This window comes from Bemisia tabaci, chromosome 1 (genome assembly GCF_918797505.1).
Source record: "Bemisia tabaci chromosome 1, PGI_BMITA_v3".
Taxonomy (NCBI): Eukaryota; Metazoa; Arthropoda; class Insecta; order Hemiptera; family Aleyrodidae; genus Bemisia; species Bemisia tabaci.
In genome coordinates this window covers 87,577,663-87,601,883 of record NC_092793.1, presented here as the reverse complement: position 1 = coordinate 87,601,883, position 24,221 = coordinate 87,577,663, and the positions used below count along the sequence as shown (strand labels likewise).

At 39.3% G+C, this 24,221-nt stretch overlaps 1 protein-coding gene across 7 annotated transcripts in view; it reads left to right on the top strand.

Moving 5' to 3' along the window:
• LOC109032900 (uncharacterized) overlaps positions 1 to 24,221 on the top strand; it is a 105,515-nt gene that overhangs the window by 52,261 nt on the left and 29,033 nt on the right. For 6 of the 7 annotated variants that reach the window (XM_072306379.1, XM_072306377.1, XM_072306378.1 and 3 more), the window contains 5 exons: positions 3,623 to 3,880; positions 5,137 to 5,688; positions 7,291 to 7,454; positions 8,220 to 9,965; positions 21,921 to 22,112. In XM_072306379.1, the coding sequence (XP_072162480.1) occupies positions 3,623 to 3,880; positions 5,137 to 5,688; positions 7,291 to 7,454; positions 8,220 to 9,965; positions 21,921 to 22,112 (2,912 nt within the window). The remainder of the gene's footprint in view (positions 1 to 3,622; positions 3,881 to 5,136; positions 5,689 to 7,290; positions 7,455 to 8,219; positions 9,966 to 21,920; positions 22,113 to 24,221) is intronic. The other variant, XM_072306383.1, reaches the window with a different exon arrangement.

Sequence of the window (24,221 nt, the reverse complement as noted above, 5' to 3'; positions counted from 1 at the left end):
TGGTCAATACAACAGCGGTGAGACATTGTAAATGGAGGTCATGCCTCTAAAGGACTTATCAATTGTCACTAGCCCAATATCAAAAAACAGTAACGGCAACGGTCTAGCCAGAGATTTGGAATTTGATGAAGATGGAGTTTCCAATCGACATCCTCTCATCAGTCATTAGGGGATGAAAGTAATGTGTGAACAATGTGAATGGCAACACGGCAGGCTCCTCGCCGATACCCTTCGCAGTTCGCACCGCGGCAAGGCTCCATTCAGCCTGCCTCGCTTCCCGTTCCCGGAACTGCTCCTTGCACCGGGGTAACTAAAGTATAAGCTCAAGGAAAATTTTTTGTTTCTCATTTTCTGGGATTAACTTTTCTCAATGTATTCGGATTCTGCATAAAATTTCAATCAATGTGATATAAAAAAATCCAAAAAGTCAATTATTCACCCAGGAGAAAAATGTTTGGTATTCTGAATATTTATAAGGAGAGCAAATCAATTAATTATCAGAACTAAAGCTGCCATTTTTTTTGTCCTGCCACCACAACGCCTAAATTGGATCCAAGTCTGGGAGACGATATGGCTTGAGGAAGTGAGTGTATTGTTGGGTTGGGAAAGGTACCAGCAAGGAGCTATTTTGGATTACCGGAGAGAGCAGTTAGTCCAAATGTTGAATGTTATCAATGAAATGGGCCTAGTGCTGTTTAAACGGAACATTTCATTTAATGAGCCCACCATTTTCGTAAAATTCGCAATGATGATCGGAAAGTCTATTATGTCTATGTATAGAAAAAATGAACCACGGTGAATAGAAATGGTTTACCAAAGGGTTTGTCATGTCGCAGTTTAACAAGTTTTCTCAGTTTTAAATGCAACTTTGACAGCTGGTCGAGTGTATTTCGTGATTATACTACGGTTTTAGGGGTGCACGTGTACCAGGAAATTGTTGAGCTATTTAATGTTTTTACCTCAGTTTTCCGCGGTTATCAACATCCATAATGTAGGGAGGAACCCAGTAGATGTTCAACGCTCCCATGCGTGGGAAAAGCACGGTTATTAATTCCGCATAGCACTTAAGGCTTTCTTGCCTAAAACTAGCCGAATATGAAAATAAATAATACCCTATTATTATGAATTTGAAATAAAATCGGTCAATTTTTAATCATCCAAACAATTTCTTGGAGTCTTTCGGACGATTAATGATATTTGAGAAAGAACGGAGGCCTCTTTCAGTACAGTTTTCTGGTCAGACGCTTCTGAGCCCGTTCTATCAAAATTTCATGTTTGCAGTCACTATCTCTTCGCCATTAGGTACAGTAGAATACCAGAGGGTCCGCCTTTCGCCTGCTCTGCGGTCAAACGTACGGAGATTAGTGTCTAATGTGAAGTATCGAGAAATCATGAAGAAACGTAATGCAACAAACAAATCGAAAGCACAGTGGTATGCGGTTATGCGAAGAAGATTGAACAATTGGACTATATTATCCGATTTTTTTTTTTCTTTTTTCTCTTTTGGAACTAACATTTCAGGCTCTCGTTATATCCAAGTGAAGTGGTATAAGTATAATTCCAATCCCTCTCCACATCAAAAAATTAATTAAAGTAACTCGATTTTCAGTTTTTTTTTTTTCAAATTAATTTCCTTTACTCTCTTTCGATTGGAAATATCCGAGAATATCCCGTGTCCTAACTTCCTGAGGGCTTTTCAGTGAATAAAGAAAACTCATCACAAATAAAATGACGGTACATAAACTAACTGAGATCCGTTTCCGAAATATACCCTCGTTATTTGAATATTGCGGGGAGCATATCATAATCGATGAATATACTTATGTACGAAGTTGGGTTCAGACCAAACATGCAACTACTTTAACTCTGCGGAGTGCCGGGTTGCATACGCTTGATTTTGCGGGCGAAAACTAAGATCTGCCCAGGCTTTCGCGATAAAGTTGCGAATGGGGGAAGTTGCATTTATTCTTTACACCCTCCTCTTTTAACTAAATTAGGGAAAATTTAAATTTTTAGTTATTTTACGTGTAAAAAAATCAGCTTATCTGGTATGGTCATATTTAACGAATGGCGGATGAAAGACTGCCTGAGGAGGTACTGAAATGGTTTCCTCTTGGAAGGAAACGTATAGGAGACGCCCAGCAAAATCTTGGATTGGTGGCATTCAAAATGAAATTACGAGGATCTATTTACCAGATGACCTCTGTTCCGATAGACAAGGATGGCGATTAGGTGTGGCAAAGCGCCCGCCGGGAGCACTGTAAAAGCGACGGGTAAATAACATAAAAAAATACGTCATGATCATTGATCATTGATATTATGGTCGAATCAATTGAAAGCAATTTTTTGTAGATTGACTAACTAGGAATCAAAACATTTGTTTAAAATAAAACAATGTAATGTTGTCTAATAATATTTAAGCAATTTTTTTTTTTAAAATTGAATAAGCCTCAAGATATTCAATATCCGTTCCCTGCGGTAAACCCGTTTCACGATCGTGAATTTTTATGACTTATAATAATTGTAAGGAGCCTGTTGTGTAAAATATATGAAAGAAATGAGCGATCATAAACAGTTAAGGTTTGAGAGGGAATAGCGAAGTATAGAAAAAGTAGATGTTATTGCTCTCGTGCATCATTTCAGTCGGACGGACGAAAATTAAACACGAGAGGACGCGGCCAAACCAGAGCCACCATCCCGTGCCTGGACAAGGCTTTGAAATCGCGGAGGTTGAGCAAATTGTCGCCGACCGTTGAATCAACTCGAAATCACTGATTCTGAGCGAACTATCCGGCCGTGGATAGTTAACTCAAGATTTCACTTTCATCGGAGAAGAGACCGATCCGAGGTCCTGATTTTAACCGCATGCGTTTCACATCCCCTCGCGCCTCCGAAGGGGTTGACAGCGCGGTACGCGTTCCGATCCCGGTACAGTTGCCTCTTGATACCTGAGGCCGAGGCAACTCGGTTATGAGCTATTGCGGTCTCTGACATCAAGTTTCATTTATGGTGAAAATCGGCCCATCCCTTAATTCAGTAACGTCAAGGTCACTGGGGGATGATTTTTAGAACTTGTCTGATCTTAGTTGGTGATACCTCAAAACGCTTGTCTCGGCGTAGCCCTTAAAACAAGCCATATTCTTCCACCCTCTAAAAGCACCCCTAATCCTGAAAATTTCGAGTCCAAGGAGAGATGATTTTTCGACCTGTCAGGCTCATTAGGCACAACTGTTTTCATAGGAACGATTAGTCGAAATCTACCTTTTTGTTGCCAAAAAGCTTGAAAGCTTGAAAGCGTTGCTTGAAAGCTTGAAAGCATTGCTTGAAAGCGTTTTTTTATCCTTTGATCTTCTAATTTCGTTCAGATTTGTTCCAGTAAATAAATCGTCATCAGTTGAAAATTGGTTTATTTTGCCAACTCTGGCATCATAATCTCCTGAGACAGTGATGTTAGCATTTTTAAATTTTTCTGTTACTTCTCTCAGTGCTATCTCAAATACTCCTTGTGTAGCAACGGAAGGGTTAGTATGAGCCTGTAACAACTACCAATGAATCTGTTTTAAAATAACCTCCTTGACGAATTAATATAATCCTTCTTCAAACGTTTTTTTTTTCCTATCAGGTGTAATTTATGGGGAGAATGATGTTTACAAGGTTCGAGATCTGCGCTCTGAGGATGTTGTGACCAGTTTTAAGATAAGTTGCCAGTTTTTGAATCAGAGGCTGCCTATGTTTCTTGGTGACACTGAATCCCTTGTGATCAAAGAAGACACAAAATGTAGTCTTTTCATCAAAGCTGTTAATGGTATTACGATTGGGAAGCTGGACATCCAAATAAATGTTGGAAGCAGCATTGAATCTCTACCCCCGCCTGAGACTTGTAAGTCCTCTCATTTCAGGTTGCGTATCTGTGGTAGTTTCTTTAGTCGTAGAGTTTTCCTAACAAGGACTTGAGATATTAATTGCTCATTTAAGTGATGGCAAGGCAATAATAAGAACCTTCAAAAATTGTACGCTTGGTTTTAAAAATTGACATGAAGCTACTTAGCTGTGAAGAGTTGTGGCTAGGTAGTTAGGGAGCGAACCTTACAACAGGCTTAAATTTTTCAGGCTGCCCCTTTTGACAGACATCATTTGTGCAGAACTGCCATTCACCTGCTGGCGTTATTTGCGAGACGACCATTTGCAATCAACGAGTTTTTAAAGTTCTGCCTTGGTAATCTAGCCAACATTGCTACTATGTTGGTATATTTTTTACAGCCTCAGCAGAGCTGTCCACACTGATAATTCTTACATTACATCAATGTGTTGTTTACTTATTATTCTATTTTTTTACAATAAAATTTCAGTAAATATACTATGAATTAGTGGCATGAATCTCTAGCTCATCTGCAATTTTCACCCTTAACAATTTTTAGTGAAGTTCTCAGCTTCTTATCAATTGAATGATTCACTAGTATCTTGTTACTGCACTTGATATTTTTCATCGAAATAAACTCAAAAGACGGAAAACAAAAACAAAAAAATTTAGACTAATTTTAATGGAATTAAAAACTGATATGGACCTCCATAAATATCTTCTATTAATACTGTCGCAACATACAATTCTCTGATGTGAATAATTTTTGAAGATTAGAATATCTCAGTCAAAAACGAAAGTATTTTCGTTTACTCAGAGGTAAATTTTCCTTACATTTAGAAAAATCAAAGTTACTTCTTACGTCCGGATGAAGCTCAGACAGTATCGGACGTTCCCTAAATAATATGACTCTGAGAATTGTGTCTGTCTTGATATTAGACGTGGAGGACGGTTACTTTTCTCAGCAGTAAAGATCTGTAACGGTTTTTTTATTTTTTTTGTGGAATGTGTAATAAATATATTTAGTACATGACAACAGTTCTTAATGAGAGTGTAAGTTTCACAGTGTATCCCTCTATTAAAAGAGATTTCCATCAATTTCGACCTGCAGTTGACGTTTTTCGTCCTAAATAATCCAGTGGTTTTGACCTAGCGACTCATCATAACTTTTCCTTAAATGGTATGCTGGATTACGTCCTTTTTCTCGACATCGAATTGATGTATTCGTATCAACACTGAAAATAACATGAAGGTAACTTGATGCTTTTCTCATTTAGTTTCAGAAGTGTGCAGGGAAGAAATTGATGAGCTGATTCCTAGCTCAAATTTTGAGTCTTTCAGAGCCAAATCAAATGCTTCAAAATACTTAATTCTGAAAGCTCAGTTGAGAAATGCTAGTGATGAAAAATTGAAAAATGTTCCTTCGGCCCAGTATAATTCTTATGTAGACAACTTTAACTCTCCCTGCATAACTCCCCTGGAAACTTGTAATGTCGCAAGTCTCCAACATCCTCCATCTCAGCCAACTAGTTACATGTTATCAGATTTACACAGCAGTAGTGGTGATTTCACTGATGAGCACTCAACAACCCCGCAACTTGATGCTCTGAACTCCAAGACTAATGCTAGATCACATGTTGGTGCGCAACAATATTTCAATCAAAATTCTAGCAGGACAAATGACTCCGCTGATTTTCACAATGCTGCTCCTAAGAAATATGCGATTGTCACTCATGAGTTTAATGTCATCATCAGAAATTTTGATCATCACCAAGACTATGTGGTCAGTTACGTTTTTCCTGAAAGCACCTCTCATGAAAATGGGAAAGGTAAGTTAATCCCATCTTTGGTAGTATTCCCCCATCTCTCTTTTAAATTAAGGTTGAAGTGCTAGCTGACTACATTTTTAATGTTAGCTGATGAATGTATAATTTTGCTTATGAAGAAGGTTAAAAAAATTCATATTGAGACAACTGCTTATAACTGCTGGTTGATATTATTTAATGGTATAATTTGAATAATTTATTATCCTAAAACTGTGAAGTAAAGAAAACATGGTAACCCGGGCGTGATTTAAATTGGCGCAAGATTCAAGACAACTGTAAAAGAATGAAGATTTTCCAATGAGTGGAACTATGAAGTGGACTTGTGTTATTCATGACGGAGACATTCAGTGATCGTTTGAGCTTCTTTCAAAGACAAATACGCAGTGATCAATCTCTTCTTATTTCAAGCATAGATTTGCGCAAGACATTTATTATTGCCATTCGAACTCTGCGTCAATGTCAAGCATGTGCAGTGATCCCTCAATATCATACTTTAAGAAATACATTCATGCAGTAACCCATTGAGTTCCACAACTATTAAGATTACAATCGTACAATGGTCTTTGATCTCCGTGGCAACGTCTCGATAAAGGTGTGTAACATTTTATGGACGGAAGGCCCACCGTAAGCTTCCACATTTTTTAGTAGTAGACTCTTATTTCTTTCAATGCTTTTATCTGAATAAACATTCTCTCGGTATGTTAATCAAGAAAACGGTATCACATAATTTACGGCCTCCGGGGCCATATTTAAATTGAGTCGCCAATTTGCGAGACGTTTTGACCCCTCCCTCCCCCTTTGTCACCTACAATACATGTCACTCACCTTTAGACCCCCCTTCCCCTAAAAATTATGTCATATTAAGCATACCCTCCCTCTTTTGCGTAGATGTGGGGATGTTAGAAGCCTTTGCCATGGATGTATCACACATTGATTCATAGGCTTAAATGGCTCGAAAATAACGTTAAGCCCCTAGTAAAATTCTAAATTCACTCCTCTTCTCAGTATGCATGTTTTTAGTTTCACTGTTTTGCAAATGAGGTATACTACACTAGTTAGCTTCTTTCTTCAGACACGCTGCACTTTTGAACTACAAGATTACACCACGTCTGCGGGCTGATTGTTGAAATTGATAGACAAAGGAGACATAGGGAGTATGGAGAGACCAATTGGTTGAAATGGGTGGTTCCAATAGACTAAGGGAAAATGATGGTCTAACTTTAAATTCTCTTGTGGGTTGCAGTTAGTCAGTCTATTACCTACTTCCTTTGCCATTGCAACCACCTGCCCCTACCAATAGGATCCCTCCATATCCCTTTTGTCTTCTTTGTCTATAGCTTTGTCTATCGATTCCAACAATCACCCCGCAGGATATGGTGATGTCACTTTTGCTTCAGCTTCCCTCCCCCTTTGTCACCTAAATGTCACTCACCTCCAGACCCCTGCACTCCCCTGGGTGGCCGATGTTTTTAATGGATAGCCCCGAAGCCCAGCCTCTATTATGGATAAAATCATGCAGGAACATTTTTTCAGATTTTTAGCCTTCTGATTGCGTATTTTAGTTGAAATTGTTAAACCCCAATTTTTAATTCAATTTTTTCATAGTTTTTTCCAGTTGGTCTGAAGTCTCTATTTCAACGAACCTTAGTCGTCCTTTCTTCATATCACTACCCTATGGAGTATCACTGAAAAATTTCCTTAAAAAAACTGGGAAAAAGTCGATCATATTTTATTTCAAACAACCATCACAAAACAAGACATCTGCCAAGGTAATCATGCATCAATTCTTGCCAACATCTTCAGTAAACCAGGGCAAATTTATTTAGAAATAGATTGAGAGAGTATGCCAGAAAATACAGTATTGAAGGTTTTAATTAAGCCAAATACATTCTCATCCGAAGGATTATCCTCATTAGCGTGGAAGATATTTAGTAGTTAAGCAATTGCTACGAAATATAAGCAAAGAAAGAGTAAGACATGCTGAGATGCTCAGATGGTGCGTCGTTGCCTAAGTTACGCATGTTGCTTCAAATCATGTGTCTAATGGAGGTAATTGTGTGTTTGCTTCGCTCAAGTTTCTATAAAACCAACCTTCCATGGGTGACAGAAATTGCCTACTTAGATTGGGTGGAGCAATCTAATCTGACAATTTGTCTCTGAGAATTGACAACTACCTCTTGATTCTATCAATTGCTCAACCGTGTGGCATGCCACTTCTGATGAACATGTGAATTCAGCTGGCATTAGTGGCATTGTTACTAAAATTCCATAACAATTTATAAACCAGGTCGCTAGTAGCTCTTGTTTGCATCTTTACATCAAGTTTGTAGCAGTCACTATTCCAAACTGTTGCCCAACTAATTTATTTTAGGGATTGTTATTTCAGACTATCTTCGGAGATGGTCTCCTCTTCTTCCTCTTCCTGTCTTTGGGGCGGCCCTGTACTAAAATGAAGGAGAACAGCTCCAACTAAATCTCTGTTAAATATCTTATTTTTTGTTACATTCATTTTAAGTATTCATTGTTCCCCTCAGGCTGTGTTGGATCTTGCTGAGTTGTATCTGATTGAGAAACTGTACAGGTCATCAGCCTGTTCATCTTTCTGTGCCAAAACACTCAAGGTTCCTCTTTTCAAAGGAAATAATGAAAACCCATGTGGGGTTGTGGAAATTTGTATTGAATACCGTAATTGGATCAGAAAATTTGACAATTTCAAGAGTGAATCCTTACCCTCTGATCAAATAGTTCACAAAAGTCTGAGTGCAAGATCCAGAAATAATTTGAAACCAAATTTGCGCCAAAAAAATGCAACTTCATCAAGAATCTCTGTTGATGACGGTGCTCAACATCTTGAGCAAGAGCAATCAAATAAAGATTCTACTAATTCCAGACTGCTAAACGTAACTTTCTGTGTGAATGAAAATAAAAATGTCTTGCAGGAGTCTCATCAACATACATTCAGTGATGAGTCGAAAGTAGGATCATTGGATAGTATTCAGATAACAGAGGATAGTGGAGACTCTCCATTAACTATTCATTATGAAAGAGGGAATCCTTCAACTGTCTCAAAATCTGATAGATTTAGCCACCCTATATTTACTTTACCTGATTGTAAAACAAAAACTCAAGAGGTGAGTGGCTTAAATGAAAAGGCTGAGACAGATGCAGTACAGTATTTAAGCCAGCTAAAAATAAATGATGCCAGTCCTTGTTCTGGTGAAAGGCAACAGACTAAAAAGAGTGATGAAGCAAATCTAAGCGCCCTCTCAATTTTTAAAACGTCTCGTTTGATTTCACCAAATGCTGTCTCCTCATATTTCCAAACCTCTGCATCAAGTGGTATGTTTGCTGCTCCCTATTCTCATTTGGTTTTGGGTGGCGAATCAATCAACAATGCTTATAAAAATGGTTACGAAAACATAGTTGCAGATCAAACTCAACCATTACTCGCTGGTAGCTTACCTACTACAAGTCCCAATCAGATCAATGGGAGCAAAAGGATGGCAGAAGAATCATTCATTGGGCCTAACAGCACTCCAACCTTCAGTGATGAACAGATTTTCAATTTCGATACCGACAGAACTAATGTGGCTAAATCACATCTGCATGAATCGAGCAGAAAAAATGTAACCTTAGCAAGCTTTGACCCAAGGATCAAAGTTGAAGAAACGCTGTTTGATAAATATGACAGCTTCCCAAAATGTTCCGTTTTCAAAATGGATCTCGTTTTACCTGACTGTGAAAATGATGCAGTTCCTAAAACCTGTCTCTCTCCTGAAATCAGGACTGTTTCATCAGATGTGAGCAGTAAACATGAAGAGAACTCAAGTAGCACTTGTTTGGCTGAAAACGCAAGAAACTTCTCTGAATTTACCACTGTTTCTTTTGAAAGAAGAAGAAATTCTGATTCTGGTTTCTTTGGCACATCAGTGATAGATGCTGAAGAATTTTGCCCAAGAAAGTCAATCAAGAATCAGTTCTCAAGTGAGCCAAATATTTGCAAGCCATTGAAAAGTCGCCCACCTCTTGATGACTTCGGCATATCTTTGAGGAACACATCGCAAGATAAATGCTTTTTGGCTCGAATTGGTATCGTCCGATCTTTCAATATTCCCATGATAAAACTAAAGGGCACCAAAAATTTGACACAACCTACCACATATGTAACTTTCCATGATTGCTTCAAACGGTTACACACCTCTTGCACAGTCGTTGAAACACTTATACCTGAGTATAACTCTCGACACAAAGCCTGGCTGTCAGCTGAACTGCTGAAGGATGTGAGTATAACTCTTTCATCAGTCAATTACTGTTTTTACGAGCTTTTATAATTTTCAGTAAATTATTGCTAATTCTATTCTTAGAGCTCATGGCACTTGCATAGGAATATAAGGAGCCTGTTCAAAAAGTGCCCCTTTTTGGGGGAACTCAGTGGCCTGAAAGAAACCGTATGTCAGGGCAATCCGCCACTGAAAGTTTTTGCGTGTATTCAAAACTTGTTTTGGCACAACAGCGTTGCAAAGTTTACCCTTTTTATCATAAAACAATGCTAATATTTTGAAGTTCCTCTTTTGAAAAAGCAACTTAGGTTACTCCTGTTTTATTATCTGAAGCAATGTTTCATGAGTTGATGTAAATGTGCCTCAGAAAATGAAAAGGGCTGCACTTGAGTAGTTTATTTAACTGAGGAACTAACTCAAGCAGAGAACTTATCCTGAGTTGACAGTCATCAAATTCACACGCAATTTTGAAGGTTGTGTAAGCACTTACAATCTTTTACCCGAAATATTGCAAGACACTCTGAAAGTGGGATATTTTTTGAGAGAGACTGCAAACCGGTGTAGGTCTTTGGGCCTGAACTCTTTTGAAGTTTTATGAAACTCTCCAAGTAGTGAAATCAAATTTAAGAAACTACAAGTATTTGGCGCTCTGTATCCTATATCTTTCTGCCAAATTCTTATTTAATAATAAAATATTACATTTTTCCAGAATTTTTGCATACTTTTCAAGCAATTTTGTTTTTAATAGGCAGATTCAGGCTAACAGATGCAAAATTAATTCAGCGGTTTTTCTCAATTTTTCATCAGCTGTGAGTGACATTAGGTCCATTTCTCCAGACCCCCCACCTCCCCAAAATTAAAATTCAAGATCGACAAAGTTTTGTACTAGTTTTGTACCCAAATGTACCGCACAGAAAAAGTTTTATACCCATCATGTAAAGTACGCACAATTCAAACGCAGGAGGGTGGGGGGCTGGAGAAATTAAGCCCCTCCACCTCCAAAATTCTACTTCTTTTTATCGCCAAAGTTTTGTACTAGTTTTGTACCGAAATGTACCGTTCGAAAAAAGTTTTGTACCCTTACGATAGGGGAGCTACGAAGGGGTCAAAAGTGGGGGGGCTGGAGAAATATTACCGAATTTTACCGTCGGTCCTATTACACTATTATACTATTATTATTCTAAAAGCCGACCGTCCTAAACCTTCTGGCCCACCCTGTATACGAATCGGGAGGAATGTTGGCACCTAGAATAAAATTTCTCCTTCGAAAAAATGAAATTTGCTTTTGTTAAGGAGATTTTCTCAACTTCATGTAATGAATAGGTGAAATCCCGGAAGAAAATCCATTTCATGCGCGGCCGGAACTCTAATCTTCCGCAGTCGCAGATCGCCGCTATCGAAGATCCGGAATTTTTGCGCGGGATATTCAAACCGGGGCGGATCAGCGCTCGGGGCCGGAATTTTCGTTCTGGCAAAGGAACGGATCGACGGACTTCAAAAATCTATTCAAATACCGAAAGAACAACTGACGCAACGCAATGCACAATTGTTTCCAACAATTTTAAAGATTAGTTCTTTCTATAAGCCGCTTTACCTTTTCAAGACTCTGTTTTTTGGCTGTGGCAAGAGAACGGTTCAACGGATTTGAAAAATCTCTTCGGATATTGAATGAACTATTAATCCATAAAATATCAGCTGCAAAGCACTCTTGTTTTCATCAACAGCTCTCCGGAAAAGCAAAGAAAACAGTTTTTGGACGTGAAGTTCGCTTATCAGAACTGGTTTATTGACTGTAATAGGAAAACAATTTTTAATTTAAAAATTTCCATTTTTATTTTCATAATGAAGTAACATTATCGATTCTGATGAGGCGTTTTATTTTTTTCGGTTAAGAATTTTTCTCTTGGATTTTGTTTCCTTTCAACTTGCACATTCAAAAATGAATCATCTAAAATATAAATTTTGCACATTTTGGTCAAGAAGTGCCAATGTTTCATACGTGTCCGAAGTTCCACGATTTTCACGTGTTCTCTCGCTGTGTTGAAAGTGTTTTCCCGGAATTTTGCAAGCATCACTCGTCTCTTCTTCGGATCGGGCGGGTTGAAAAGCAGGAAAAATCATGAAAAGTGCAGGTAATACAGGAAAGGGCCCTATGAACGAGAAAATTTTCGCCTCTTCTAGTGTTCCCACTTTTTCCTTATACGTGAAATTGAAAAATTAGGTCTACAGGAGAGGTTTGGGCCACATAAGCTTAGATTAGGTTATTTTAGGGCAGGACATGTACGGTTGGACAAGGCAAGTAAGGTTAAAGTTAGGTACGATAAGGTCGAGGGGAGTTATGTTCTGTGAAAGGTCTTTTTCAAGCTTACAATGTAAAGTTGCGTAAAGTTGGCCTACCAGAACTGCTTTCTTGACTATAATCGGAGAACAGTTAAAGAATACGTAGCATAGTGTCAACAAACAGCTTTTCAAAGTTCTTTTTGACACCATGATCATCCAAATTTTATAAATTCTGACTCCTATGAAAGATGATCACGGTGTCAATTATCTCGATGTCAACGAAGCTTTAAAGTTCCCTCTATCCTGCCCAACGAACCTAACCCACTTTCACAGAACATAACTCCCCTCGACCTTACCGTACCTAACTTTAACCTTACTTGCCTTGTCCAACCGTACATGTCCTGCCCTAAAATAACCTAATCTAAGCTTATGTGGCCCAAACCTCTCCTGTAGACCTAATTTTTCAATTTCACGTATAAGGAAAAAGTGGGAACACTAGAAGAGGCGAAAATTTTCTCGTTCATATGGCCCTTTCCTGTATTACCTGCACTTTTCATGATTTTTCCTGCTTTTCAACCCGCCCGATCCGAAGAAGAGACGAGTGATGCTTGCAAAATTCCGGGAAAACACTTTCAACACAGCGAGAGAACACGTGAAAATCGTGGAACTTCGGACACGTATGAAACATTGGCACTTCTTGACCAAAATGTGCAAAATTTATATTTTAGATGATTCATTTTTGAATGTGCAAGTTGAAAGGAAACAAAATCCAAGAGAAAAATTCTTAACCGAAAAAAATAAAACGCCTCATCAGAATCGATAATGTTACTTCATTATGAAAATAAAAATGGAAATTTTTAAATTAAAAATTGTTTTCCTATTACAGTCAATAAACCAGTTCTGATAAGCGAACTTCACGTCCAAAAACTGTTTTCTTTGCTTTTCCGGAGAGCTGTTGATGAAAGCAAGAGTGCTTTGCAGCTGATATTTTATGGATTAATGGTTCATTCAATATCCGAAGAGATTTTTCAAATCCGTTGAACCGTTCTCTTGCCACAGCCAAAAAACAGAGTCTTGAAAAGGTAAAGCGGCTTATAGAAAGTACTAATCTTTAAAATTGTTGGAAACAATTGTGCATTGCGTTGCGTCAGTTGTTCTTTCGATACTTGAATGGATTTTTGAAGTCCGTCGATCCGTTCCACAGTGTGTCAAACCCCCAACCTAGCTGCTCAAAACCCCCCTTATATCAAGTCAACAAATGATGTTATTTATGGTCAGAGTGGTTCCACAGGCACTCACTGGTTACGTATGTATAATGGTTATCACAAAAATAAATATTGTGGTCGCTAAAATGAAAGGGATTGCAGCCGGTAAACGTCCTGCCTCAATCTCGCCATCAGGAGTGGTGCCACTGTATTGCTTTTTTTAGAGTACTTCGTGGCGAAAAAGTGTCATTTCTGGATGGAACGAGATGTCAAAGGCCAGAGAAAGGAAATATGACCGTTGATTTCTCCAAAATCATTATTCAAGTATTATAATTGCTCATTGAAAACAGAACCCGAGACCGTTTACTTTTCCTGGCTTTAGTAGAGCCGCAAAAGCGCGGAACTACACGGAACACCATGAAACTTATATGAGAGTGTTCAGAAAACTATGTAGATGTGATATATCTTTAGTTTTACTGCAACCTTCCGCAACCTTGAGAATAAGAGCACATTTCGTTCGGCGATTCCTTGTGTAAAAGCGTGCGGGCGGCGTTATGTGCTCTCCCCCTACAGGCTGTCACAGGTGAATTGAGACGGAGGCAGCATCTCATCGTTCGGTCCCCTGATTCGAGTGAACCTTATAATGAGGCTTTTCACCGGCTTAGATAAGACAGAATTGTGGCTCAGTTGATAGCTTCCTCCATTATTACCTGCGAGACCGGGGTTCAAATCCCGAACCGTCCAATTTTTTAAAATATTATTTTCTTTCATTACGATTTTGCCCAAATTTTCCTTTACAGGCAAACATTTTGAAAATATTACCTTTGACTGATCATTTAGAGTTGCCGCAACGTATCATTTTAATAATATGGAATTCATATTTCTTTGGACGGCCAAATGAGAAATTCGCCATTTTGAAGTGGAATGCATAAGCCCGAGACATCCTCCAGGACTTATTTTGGATCTAAAAACACAATTTAACTGATTTTTGGGGCGCACATATGGCGCCTAGAAATTAGTTGAAATTATAGGATTTTTACATGAGTTAAACAGGATTTTTAGATGGCTGCCATTTTGAAACTTTTGATGACTAAGTTTTGAAATTTTAGGTGAACCCTCTTCAAGCTTACACTAATGTCTGTGCAAAATTTGGTGGTTATCCGACCAAATTTAGAGACGTTAAGAGGTTTTGAGCAGCTAGATTGGGGTTTTGACACACTGTGCGTTCCTTGAACGAAGAACGAAAATTCCGGCCCCCGAGCGCGCTGATCCGGCCCCGGTTTGAATATCCCGCGCAATAATTCCGGATCTTCGGTAGCGGCGATCTGCGACTGCGGAAGATTAGAGTTCCGGCCTCGCATGAAATGGATTTTCTTCCGGGATTTCACCTATTCATTACATGAAGTTGAGAAAATCTCCTTAATAAAAGCAAATTTCATTTTTTCGAAGGAGAAATTTTATTCTAGGTGCCAACATTCCTCCCAATTCGTATACAAAATCTTGGAAGCGCTATTTCTGACGAACTGCCGGACCGATAAGGATGATCTTTACATGTATGTCATCTGTAGTAGATGTAGATGTGCAAAAAATTATGAAACCCCGAACTTTTAAAGTTGTAGCGCTTTTAAAGCTCATGTCAATTAAGTCCAATGTTAATAGCGTGAGAGATATGTCGTTTCTGCCAGAAACGTCAAGGTGTGGGATTCTACCTGAGCGACTCGAATAAACAATAAAACAATGGAAAAGCTCGTGAAGGGCTCCTCATTCGAAGAGTTGAGGAACGTTGCATCGCTCAGGGTTCAAGGTTCTAGGTCCAAAGTATAAGGTTTAACTCAATTTTTCCTGCATTCTTCCGACTTAGATTTGTGGCATTGGTCAATTTACTTGATTGCTGAATTTCTATTAATATTTACAGCAGATAAACAGCAGATACAAAGTGAGAAGGCAGGCGCTGCGTCGGGACGGGACGGACCAAATATTATTAACTCTTAACGGTCGAAATGCGTTTTTTTTTTTTTTAAATTAAGTATTTAAAAATATCATAATAAACGGAAATTGCTCCAATAAGTGGACTGTGAAATTATGTGTACATCCAGCTATTCATCATCATTTACAAATCTGAGTGTTACGTCAAAAAGAGGGTTATACAAAATCGACGATTTTACCCCCCTCTTGGATTTTGCCCGGAGTTGGATATGTTGCTCCCTATCACAAGACACGCCTTTTTCCGGCGTTGACAAGTTTTTTCCCGCGCGCTACAGCGTTGCCAAGTTGGAAACAGGCAAATTCCGTAAGTGGCGTTAAAATTGAGCTATGAAGTTGCGGTTTTAACGAAAATTCTCTAAAAATTGCGTACTTTTAGGAAATGGCCATCAATTTAATGTCACATTAATTTTAACATGCATCTTTGCCAATTTTTCGATTTTTTAATTCGACTAATTTTACAAATCCGCAAATACCCAAAAAAACTATCTTCAAATTTGAGTAAAAAGTTGTTCAATCGATAGTTCGTTCGATTACGCATCCATCGATATATTATAGCTCGCTGGAAAACTTTTGATTCGCGAGGTATCATCATTTTTGTAAACAGCTTTATGGAGCGACGACGCTTTTTGAGTCCGGGCGGATAGAAATTTTAGCCTCCAAAAACACAGGTCAGCATTAATTCCATGGTTTCCTATGTAATTTTTGGCGCTAAATCTGAATTTGACCATTTCATAACAAAATTGTCACCAAGAAGTTGCCAAATTTGGCAAAAATGGCTTAAAATCGGCCTTTTTGGCGGATTATGGCCAGTGACTTGCCAGGAGTTGATCAGACGACAAAATTGGTTGTTTCCACAGTTAAAACTCGTTGAACTTTCTACAAAGCCTTTGTTCCTTTTTAAGCCTCTTATTGCCCTTTCCTGGGCGGCTTCTTCACTTTGGTATTGTTACTTTTTTCTATTAAACTCCATTTTCTCAGAATTATAAAATAAAATTGTATACTGAATATAGGGCGATGAATAATAACGGTCAAATACCGCCAAAATTCAACGATTCTACGTAATTTTGGCAATATTGCACTGCGTCTTGTCTTTTTTTAATGAAGTCAGTCTGAGGAGTACATTTTATTCGTTAATTTTTAGCAGAAAGTTTTCTATTACTGTTTCAAAATGTGATTTATTGACACGATTCGACAAAACTCGCTTTTTTATGAATTTTTCCTCTCTGGAATAAATACCCTAGTAATTAGTTTATATCTAAGTTGAAAATTAAATTATTCTTCAAAAGTGTATTATTTTGCACGAGAGATACATTTAAATAATTTAAAAATAAGAAGTGAACAAAGAATATAGGACAAATATTGAAAAAACCAGCGAAAATGCAAGTATTTTGTTTAAGCTTGGCAACATCGGATTATGTTCGATTTTATTTTACTGTTCATTTTTATTAAATTCTGCTCATGTTGTTCATTACTTTAGTCAAGAAACATTCTCTTAATCGGGAAACAAGGACCTTAGGACAAAAACCGCAAAAAGCGCCGATTTTGGTGTCTTTTTTTCAGTTTGCTGCTTGTCGCGCGTTTAATTTTGCCGTGAGCAGAAAGAATTTGACTCAGCTTGTAGAAAGTTCAACGAGTTTTAACTGTGGAAACAACCAATTTTGTCGTCTGATCAACTCCTGGCAAGTCACTGGCCATAATCCGCCAAAAAGGCCGATTTTAAGCCATTTTTGCCAAATTTGGCAACTTCTTGGTGACAATTTTGTTATGAAATGGTCAAATTCAGATTCAGCGCCAAAAATTACATAGGAAACCATGGAATTAATGCTGACCTGTGTTTTTGGAGGCTAAAATTTCTATCCGCCCGGACTCAAAAAGCGTCGTCGCTCTATAAAGCTGTTTACAAAAATGATGATACCTCGCGAATCAAAAGTTTTCCAGCGAGCTATAATATATCGATGGATGCGTAATCGAACGAACTATCGATTAGACAACTTTTTACTCAAATTTGAAGATAGCTTTTTTGGGTATTGCGATTTGTAAAATTAGTCGAATTAAAAAATCGAAAAATTGGCAAAGATGCATGTTAAAATTAATGTGACATTAAATTGATGGCCATTTCCTAAAAGTACGCAATTTTTAGAGAATTTTCGTTAAAAACCGCAACTTCATAGCTCAATTTTAACGCCACTTACGGAATTTGCCTGTTTCCAACTTGGCAACGCTGTAGCGCGCGGGAAAAATTTCGGTGAACTTGTCAACGCCGGAAAAAGGCGTGTCTTGTGATAGGGAGCAACATATCCAACTCCGGGCCAAATCCAAGAGGGGGGTAAAATCGCCGATCTTGTATAACCCTCTTTGTAATCGATGCAGCTCGAACGCAAAATGGTGTATTAAAATGGAAGAACATTTTTGCCCATACATATGCGTATAGGGCCCGTGAAGCGGGCCTGAGGGCGCGAGGCGCCCTCCCGGGGGTTGGGCCGCGTAGTGGTCAGGGGGCAGGGCCCCCTAGTAATAGTATAATAGTGTAATAGGACCGACGGTTAAATTCGGTAATATTTCTCCAGCCCCCCCACTTTTGACCCCCCCCCCCCCCCGGTAGCTCCCCTATCGTAAGGGTACAAAACTTTTTTCGAACGGTACATTTCGGCACTAAACTAGTACTATATAAAGGAGTAAAGAAACATTCTGATGTGATCACCCGGGGCACAGAAACGGCCCGTTCAATACTGCCACGGGCAGGGGGCCATGGCGGGGGTGTTCCCCCTGGGGGAGGCTTTACGGTAAAAAAAGTGCGGTTTTTTCGACGGTACATTTCGGTACAAAACTCCCAGTATACATCCTGAGGGTTTTCGAGTACGAAAGTCCGTTTTTTCGAAAATATTTCTCCAGTCCCCCCCACTTTTGACCCCCCCCCCCCCCCCCGTACCTCCCCTATCGTAAGGGTACAAAACTTTTTTCGAACGGTACATTTCGGTACAAAACTAGTACAAAACTTTGGCGATAAAAAGGAGTAGAATTTTGGAGGTGGAGGGGCTTTATTTCTCCAGCCCCCCCCCCCCTCCTGCGCTTTAATTGTGCGTACTTTACATGATGGGTACTAAACTTTTTCTTTGTGGTACATTTGGATACAAAACTAGTACAAAACTTTGTCGATCTTGAATTTTAATTTTGGGGAGGTGGGGGGTCTAGAGAAATGGACATAGTGACATTTGCACTCACAAGGTGCCATATTTGCATAAATTTGAAACCTGAGAATGGTTGTTTTACAATTATTAAGTAGAATTTTCTTTCAATAGTTGACTGCCGCAATGCAGCCGTAGGCCACCAGTTATTTATATTCTAGAAGAGAGTGTCCGTAAAGATAACTAGAGTTGGAACGGAAGGTAAAAGATCCAAGTTCAAATGAGACCTCTGCACATGATCCTACAACAGTTTATAATGTGTGTACCTGTACATTTCACCCCTTAGAAATGTAATTTTCAACTCGAAAAAGATCAGTAAAAGAGTATGCAGTTCTCTTAAGTTTGTCCTTGTGTGTGTGTGTGAGGGTGTATGAGGGTGCGTATGTATGTGTGTGTATATTCTGACAACATCCCCTGATAAAGTACCATGTCCAATTCTATCAGATTGAGGATCTGAGAGACTGTACTGCTCTTTTTGTCGCTTGCCCCAAGAATACTCATCAACGAAGCCCACCCCAGTAGCCAAAATACGATTTATAATACCTATCAATTTGAATATTATATAGCTGAAAATTGTTATGAAAAAATGTTTTAAAATATCTTCTTTTTAAGGTATAAACTCCCGTTTAGAATAGGTTGAATAAAAAAGCCTTAGCAAGAAGGGATATAGTGCAAGTTGTTGATAGGTACTTAAAAAGTGAAGAACCAAAAATTTAGTGTTGAAGGGCGATAAAAATTGATGAATGAGCTTTCACATGGTTAATCACAGTCACAGTTGGATACACTGCGATAACGTAGCAAAAGAGCAGCATAACCAAAAAATAGCAGGTAGCAGGATAGGAGTAGAGAGCGGATAGCCAATCACGTGAAATCTCCGATTATTACAATGCATTGTGGGTGCTACGGAGGCTGTAAAATTAACCGCCATCTTTTTTTCAAGGTAAAAGTAGCAGTGAACCCACGGAGTGATTTATCACTGGTTAACCTAAAAAAGAGAATTTAACTTTAAAAAACATGGCCTAATGATGAAAATTGAAAGCTATAAAAATATTCACCTGGCTAATCACTGCGAGAATTTTTTAAAGTTAAATTCTCTTTTTTAGGTCAACCAGTGATAAATCACTCTGAGACTTCACTGCTACTTTTACCTATGACTTACAGATCGCTCAGGAAATGATGTTCTTGTGGATTAAACAGTGATAATAAAATATTACAGTATCACTGTATCCACTAAAAGTGATTTGAGAAGAACAAGTGGTTTTTAGGAGTTCTGTAGAAAATCAGTGGTACTTTTAATTTTGATGTAGAAAGCATTTCAGAAAAATCGTCTGCTCAGGTTAAGCTGTGATAAATCACAGCATAACTGCCACCTGCTACTTTTAACCTGTGATCCAATCAGAGACAACGAACGGTTGGAAAAGGCGGCATTTCTAGGTTATTCCGTGAAAAATCACTGCTACTTCTCACTATGATTTTTGAGTAGCAGTAACAGTGATCCTGTTACCAAAAAGTAGCCGTGAAGCACAAGCCTGCTTGTGTAAAAAATAATCACGCAGTTGAAAGATATTAGGTACCTCCTCCCCCCCCCCCCCCCCCCGTGAACGATTTTCCTTCTCATGCTGTCCAAGGATCATAATGATCAGACCACTGTATTGTATGTTCTCATCAGTGGGTCATCTTGGTAAGCTAAATAATCAATAGATTGTAATAGAATGAGGCCATATCACTTACGTTTCTAGGGCCGCATTCTATTATGCTTTCTAGTTCCTTCAGCCATCGCTTTCGGAGCGCAAGCTCGCGCGTGCATTTTGGCGACCTTACGGACCCTAACTTTTTTTCAAATGGGAAGACCCCCTTTGTGATACCTCGTCCGAAAGAGCATAAAAAAGAAAAATTTTCGCGCAAACCCGAAGTCATTATCTCAAACCGTTTCAAAATGGCGGCCGGTCAAAGTTCAAAATGGCCGAAAATTGGCACCTCTGCTATTTGCGCATGGATTTGCTTGAAACTCGGTATCTGGGGGTATTTTGGCACAAGAAAAACGAATTTGACGTTAGATTTTTAAAAAAAAACCAATGTTTCAAAATGGCCGCCGGTTTAGGCTCGAAATTTTGACAAACTCGATTTTTTGCCGATGGATTCACCTGAAATTCGGTATTAGGGGGTATTTTCACCCGAGAAGAACGGATTCGACGTTAGATTTTTAAACAAACCCTCATTTTTCAAAATGGCCGCCGGTTTAGGCTCGAAATTTTGACAAACTCGATTTTTTGCCGATGGATTCCTGTTAAATTTCAAGCTTCAGCTTCAGGATTCTCAGCTTATCGTTTTTCTCCCACCCAGATACCCCTAAACATCGAGTTTCAGGCGAATCCATCGGCAAAAAGTCGAGGTTGCCAATTGTTGACAATTTTGAACTTTAATCGGTGGCCATTTTGAAAAATGAGGGTTTGTTTACAGATCTAACGTCGAATTCGTTCTTCTAGGGTCAAAATACCCCCAGATACCGAATTTCAGGTGAATCCATCGGCAAAAAATCGAGTTCGTCAAAATTTCGAGCCAAAACCGGCGGCCATTTTGAAAAATTAGGGTTTTTTTAAACATCTAACGTCAAATTCGTTTTTCTCGTGCCAAAATACCCTGAGATACCGAGTTTCAAGCAAATCCATGCGCAAATAGCAGAGGTGCCAATTTTCGGCCATTTTGAACTTTGACCGGCCGCCATTTTGAAACGGTTTGAGATAATGACTTCGGGTTTGCGCGAAAATTTTTCTTTTTTTATGCTCTTTCGGACGAGGTATCACAAAGGGGGTCTTCCCATTTGAAAAAAAAGTTAGGGTCCGTAACCCCCCCCCCCCAAGTGGGGGCCCCCTAAAATTTTGAGGGGGTCAAAAAGTAGCTCCCTTTGATCTAGGAACACCCTCCAAGTTTCAAATCTCTACCTCAATTAGGTCAAAAGTTAGAGGGGGGGAGGGGACTTTTCGAACACCCTGTATAAGTAGGAGTACAAATCATCAACTTGTAATTTCTGAAAAAGAAAGACAACAGCGTAACCTAGAGATGAACCCACCTCTAGCAAGTATTAGATTTGTACAAAACTTTTTAGATGCATAGCATCTTTAGATACAAGCCTTTAATACTGAATGAAACTTCAATTAAGTTTAGTGTCCATATACTAAGTATCTAATTTATTAAGTATCTGATACTACTATACTAGGGCACTGCTTCTGTAATGTATGTTTCAACTTTTGGTTCAGCTCACAATTCAATAGCCTTCAGTAATAAATTTCATTTTTCAGCCCGAAGAACGGTTAGTTCTACAAGTTTGGTGCAAAAGATACCAGAATGAGTTTGCTGGACCTGATCGTGTTAGAGATCGCTGTCTAGGTTTTGTTTTTTGCAACTTAACCGTTTTGATGCGCAATTTTCGTTATGCTGGTGGATGGCATCAGATCATATCACCATCTGGGAAGAATAATGGACAGATACAGGTTTGTAAAATATCAAATCACGCTTATGCAAACAGGTTGCTTTCCTTTTCCCTCATAATAGGGCTGGTGCAAGCTCCATGAATTGCCTTGAAAATAGGTGCCTCTAAAGTTTATTTGAGTCAGAGATGGACTTATTTATGCCAAGAGGAACTTTGTTGCATGCAAACCCTATGCACGTAGCTCCTTTTTAGCATACATGTTCACTTCAAACAGCAATAATATTACGAGCATGATCGATGTACATTAACTCTTGTAAACAAACGCGAGTGAAAGGATACACGGCACCCATTTGAATGAACCCGATCTGAGGGGGACAATCGGTAGCCTCCCCTTGTTAGTATTATCACTATTTAGTGTACATCACGAACAGCCGACTTTATCTCATCAAAGTCGTTTTTCAAAAATCCTAATTTAAATAGCTTTCTCATGAGTAATCTTGTCAATAATGACCCTGAACGTCCCTGGCCTTCCCCTTTTCAAGTTGTCTTTCCATTCTTGAAAACCCCTCATTTTTTAGAATTTTGCAAAGTTGATGGACTTGATAAATTTATTTTTCATTGGTTGCTCTTTTGAATTGTCCACAATTTTTGCACTCCAATAAGCTAACCTTCCCATTTTCAGAACTTTTTTCATCACCTTTTCATTTTAGTGTGTAATCTCGCACAGCCTGTCGGCTGCAAGGTAGGGCTGTGTCCGAACCAATATTTCGCTCGTTAGTTCGTACGAAACGATCGAGCGATCATTTCGTAATCGTTCACTTCGAAAAAATCGTTTCGAAAGCCTGTTTCGATCGAGCCTGCTCGATCGAAATCCGTTTTGATTTTTTTTTTTTTTTTTTTTTTTTTTTCCTCAAGCAAAAGTGTACTACTGCCCCTTACGGGGCATTAATTACATAGGAGTTAATGTTCGAATAAAGCTAATCTTAAAACTAATGTATAAAAATTTTTTTTTATTTTGAACCTATTACATTTTTTCGATTGGAGCAATCTCATTAGGATTCCCGTGGGCGTTTCACGCACCGCTGATGAAAGCTCTAAAACGTCTTCCGAAGAAAGTTCACGGGATGAGGGATCCCTGGCTAAAGTCTTCCCAGTAAAATGTTTTTGGAAGGAACAAGACCAGGCTCCACATATTTTTACGCGGTGATTACCTACTTACTTGTATATTACAAGAGCCAAAACGGGTAATGCTCGAAAAAAACCGGAACCTTTCTACCCGTTTTGTAACTTTCTCGGGAATCTTTGATCCCTTATCGGGTGAAAGTACTTTCGATGGGTGTAAGATGCTTTGGATTGCATATCAATGCCATACTCCGTTGCGTATCGCGCTGCGCTGCATCGCGCCGGCGCGGCCGTCGACCGCGTTTTTTATCTCCCTCTGGCTTCCCTTCCCTGAGGCTGCCTCACATTCAGCCCGCGCACATTTTAGACCTTTTTGACCGTTTGCTTTGAATCGGTCGTGTTATGACTTATGAGTAACAGCAGCCTTCTCGCGTCAACTGTGACGCCTCATTCACATCTTATCTTTCGGGCAAGGCATTTTGTGACCCACTCTCTCCGTTCTCGCTCGCTCCCTCGCACCTGATCCTCCGCTCTGCTCCCGGTCCACACCTCCACGTTCGCCGGCATCTCTTTACTCACTTTTCCCCCTCATATTGCTCTTGTTTTTCCTCGATTTCGGATACCTTTTCGATCGAATGTCACCTGTTTCTTAGCCGTCGCCTTTGCCTGTCGATCGTCACCACTGCGTTACGTGCAACGTGCTCATCTGCTTCGCTTGGCGTGGCGCTGCGCTACCGGCCGTCGGCCGAGTTTCTTCTCTCTTATCTCTCTCTGACTTCCCTCCTCGGGGTTCACCTCACATTCGGTCCAGCGTACATTTTGACTATTTTTTGCTTGAAACTGGTTATCGCGTCAACCAAAACCTAATTGGCAAACATCACACATCTTTTTCGGGCAAGGAATTCTACGGTGCGCTCAGCCCCCATCCGCCCCCCTCCCCCGCTCATCGGTCTTTCTTCATTTACCTAGTTTTCCTTGTTGTCGATTGTCTATTTAGGTCTTCACTGTCGCCTTTGTCTTTGTCCGTCGATCGCCAATTTGCCATCGC